The 3,352-nt window shown below is 39.1% G+C and overlaps 1 protein-coding gene across 1 annotated transcript in view; it reads right to left on the bottom strand.

Annotated features, from left to right (window-relative positions):
* LOC104948343 (transmembrane protein 62) overlaps window positions 1-3,285 on the bottom strand; it is a 15,554-nt gene extending 12,269 nt beyond the window's left edge. Inside the window, exons 1-2 of the mRNA XM_010774541.1 lie at window positions 2,844-3,285; window positions 1,439-1,550 (exon numbers count right to left, since the gene is read on the bottom strand). Coding sequence (XP_010772843.1) covers window positions 1,439-1,550; window positions 2,844-3,044 — 313 coding nt within the window. The 5' untranslated portion in view covers window positions 3,045-3,285. The remainder of the gene's footprint in view (window positions 1-1,438; window positions 1,551-2,843) is intronic.
* Window positions 3,286-3,352: the final 67 nt, after the last annotated feature.

Here is a 3,352-nt window from a genome sequence, read left to right as displayed (position 1 = left end):
TTTTTTGTTGAAATGTTAATAAATGGGAGCTTCCTCAAACAGCCATCTCTTTCCCGACAATCCCCTCTGTGCACGAACCCTTACATATGGTAATTAAACATTAAAACACCTGCGGCTTATAGTCCAGTGCGGCTTATATATGTACACATCATTACATTTAGCTGCTGCGGCTTATATTCAGGTGCGCCTTATAGTCCGAAAATTACGGTAATAAAAAATCAGCTGGAAAGGGAAGGTGCCATAACAAATATGTGTACTATGAATACTTTTTTGTTGGTTTAAAATCAGAGGAGGAAAGCTTTATCAAGGAGAAAAATGGATGAGTGTCAAGGAGAAGTGTCCTATAGAGGTGTTGAATTTTCTGATGTACCAAACTAGAAATAATAAATGTTCATTTAAAAAGTCTGAACCGTTGTATGTTTTATTTGTGTTTAAGTAGTGTTTCCAGGTAGATCTGGTTAGGTCAGAGCTATAGAATATGAATTCATCCATATTTGATAACTACATCTTAGCCCTTTTTATCCTCAGGTGTTCATAAACTAAAGTTCAATAACACTATAATTAAAATACTGAAATGTGAAACTATCGGTTGTCTCGTAATTATTGGCAAAGAGGAGAAGTACAAATATTCATCCCCTTTGTCTTCTTAATTGTACTGTTTATAGAGTGCCACAGTGACGCGTCCTCAAACCCGGAAGTAAGTTAGCATTTTTACCCCTTCCGGTTCCTTCCACAAAAAGTAATGCAATTTCTCCATAGGATTTTGGAAAATAGCTCGAAATAAGGTCTGTGTTTGACACAAATTGAAGAGACGGATCACTTTTTATTCTACGACATTAAATACATCAGCAGTGACCCCACTGGTGATTCTTGAAGAGTTTACGTGTCTGAAAAACGATGGTTGTTACCAAGTGGCTGAATAGGACTACAGAAGTTGTCGAGGCCGTTTTACGTCTTTACACCGAACACGTAAACACTCCCGCTAAGTTTGTTTGACCTGTTCTGCTTGAAAGCAAGTACCTGCCTCCTGCAAACTGTTAAAACAAACGCTTCAACTTGTACAATTTTGAATCTGTAGTTTTGAATATGGATCTTAAGTTGGCGTGACGTTGAAGCAGCGACCCTGCTGTACTTCATTTATAGCATTATAGCATAACGTTAGCATTTTGCTGCTGGCGATTAGATTTATGATTCGAAAATGATAAAAGTAGGGTAGACATGTGGAGATTATCCGGCTGAACATAACGTGATCCATCTCTTAAATATGTCTCAACCACAGACCTTATTTCGAGCTATTTTCCAAAAAATCCTATGGAGAAATTGTATTGCTTTTTTGTCTAAGGAACCGGAAGGAGTTTACTTCCGGGTTTTAGGACGCGTCACTGTGGCACTCTATAGTCTCAAACTAGCATAGTTTAAAATGGAGTGATTACTGTACCTGTTGCGAGCACGAGATCAGGCTTGATCACTTCAATTGTTTCAGTGCAGAACTTTTCAAAGTCAGGAACGCGTCTTGGGTCGTGAAATCTGCTTATGTGAATGTCGGAAACCTTGAACCAGACAAAAAACATGACAATATAATGAGAATCTGTGTGTTATTTCATATTAAGCTGAAACTGAATCTTTTGCTTTGTGACCATAGACTGTATATATAAAGTTTGTGACTGACAAAACAAGAAATTCAAAGACAACACCTTGGACTTAACTAACAGGGATGGACATTCTTAAAGTCTATTTCATTTTCAGAAATGTTAAAGAAAAAATAAGGATTGATCAATTAATTTAAAAAAAATACGCTGCAGATTTACCAATTATATAAATATGTAGACTAGTTGTTGTAGCCCTTCTACTAATTGACAGACAAATTCACAAATGGGCCACTTTACATAATGAACACATTGAAAATGTACCTTAAGGACCACTAACACTAATTGTCATTTTAGTTATTAAAGATATTGAATGTAGGACTGTTACTTGGATATTTTGTTACCCCTGTATGATTGCTATTTTTAACTCAAGTAAAACACAAAAGGTGACATTTGACTACAACTTACTGTGTTGCTGAAGCACATTTTCAACCTGACAAAGACACACTTCTGTGGTCACTGACCTCTTTCTGTCAATCATTCAGAGAGGGTTCAGAGTGTGACCTACCACAGCTAGCTTCCAATGACAACACTGCTGAGCCAAAGGAAGCCAGGTGTTAAACAAGTAAGACTATAATATTAAAAACCCGGAGATATAGTTGAATTTTAAGGGGATTTAACTCCATTTATGGTAAATGACCAACAGAGGTTGAAGAAGTTCTCAGATCATGTACTTCACTAAAAGTAGAAGTACCAGTTACAAGTTAATGTCCTGTATTCAAAATGTTACTCAAGTAAAACTAAAGGTATGCAGATTGGCCCAGTTCAAAAATACATATCAAAGGTTTGGAAATTATTGAAGCATTAAGGGGTTTATCAAAGCACATAAAAGGTGCTACTTTTAATGATTTTGTGTACTGCATGATAGCTTTGGAAATGTACTCTTGGTGTAACTAAGGTCTTATTTAAGGGTTGATTATATTTCATACCATTAATCCAAATCTGCAAAGTAAATAATAAATAAATGTAGTGAAGTACAAATATGATTAACCTCTAAACTGTATCGGAGTAGAAGTACAAAGTAGCAAGTAAAGTGCAGGTCTCTGAACATTGTTAAGTAAAGTACTTGAGTAAACGTACTTAGTTACTTTACATCACGGAACAGATATTGTTTGAATTGGGAGGCTTTAATTCATTGTATGGTAAATGACCAAAGACTAAATAAAGCTCGTTAGCGACACACAGAATAAATCCCACCTGTATAAACCAGAAAATATTGCTCAACTCGCCGTCGGGAAATGGTGGAGAGCTCCCGGTATGTTCCTCTCCATCCCCGGCAGTCGGGTGCTGGATGCTCCGCTTCGGGTGCCATGCCGTGTCGTAGCTGTCCAGCATCCAGGAGGTGATGCACGCCATGGCCAGCCCGAGAACCACCAGCGCGGCGAACAGCTTCAGCATCCTCCTGGAGAGAGGCCGTCTGTCCCGGGCAGAAAAACAGCTAGCTACTGGTGGGAAACAGCTACACGAATCACCAGGCTAACATTAACTACGGATACTGTGAGGCATTTAGCTACATAGCTACGATGTCAGACCGTCTCTGTCGCTGCCATCGCGGCCCCGGGAGATGCATGGAGGTGCGGGGGTTTCACCCACGGCTCTCCGCTCAGCTGGAGGAGGAGGAGGAGGAGGTGGAGGAGGAGGAGGAATAAGAAGAGAGGGTCTCATCCACATCTGTAACAAAGTGATTTTTAAATGCTGCAGGCAAT

The sequence above is a fragment of the Notothenia coriiceps genome, unplaced genomic scaffold (genome assembly GCF_000735185.1).
Source record: "Notothenia coriiceps isolate Sejong01 unplaced genomic scaffold, NC01 NC01_scaffold00000339, whole genome shotgun sequence".
NCBI classification, from domain to species: Eukaryota; Metazoa; Chordata; class Actinopteri; order Perciformes; family Nototheniidae; genus Notothenia; species Notothenia coriiceps.
The sequence above is the reverse complement of the archived record's forward strand: the minus strand, read 5'-3'. Positions and strand labels throughout refer to the sequence as shown.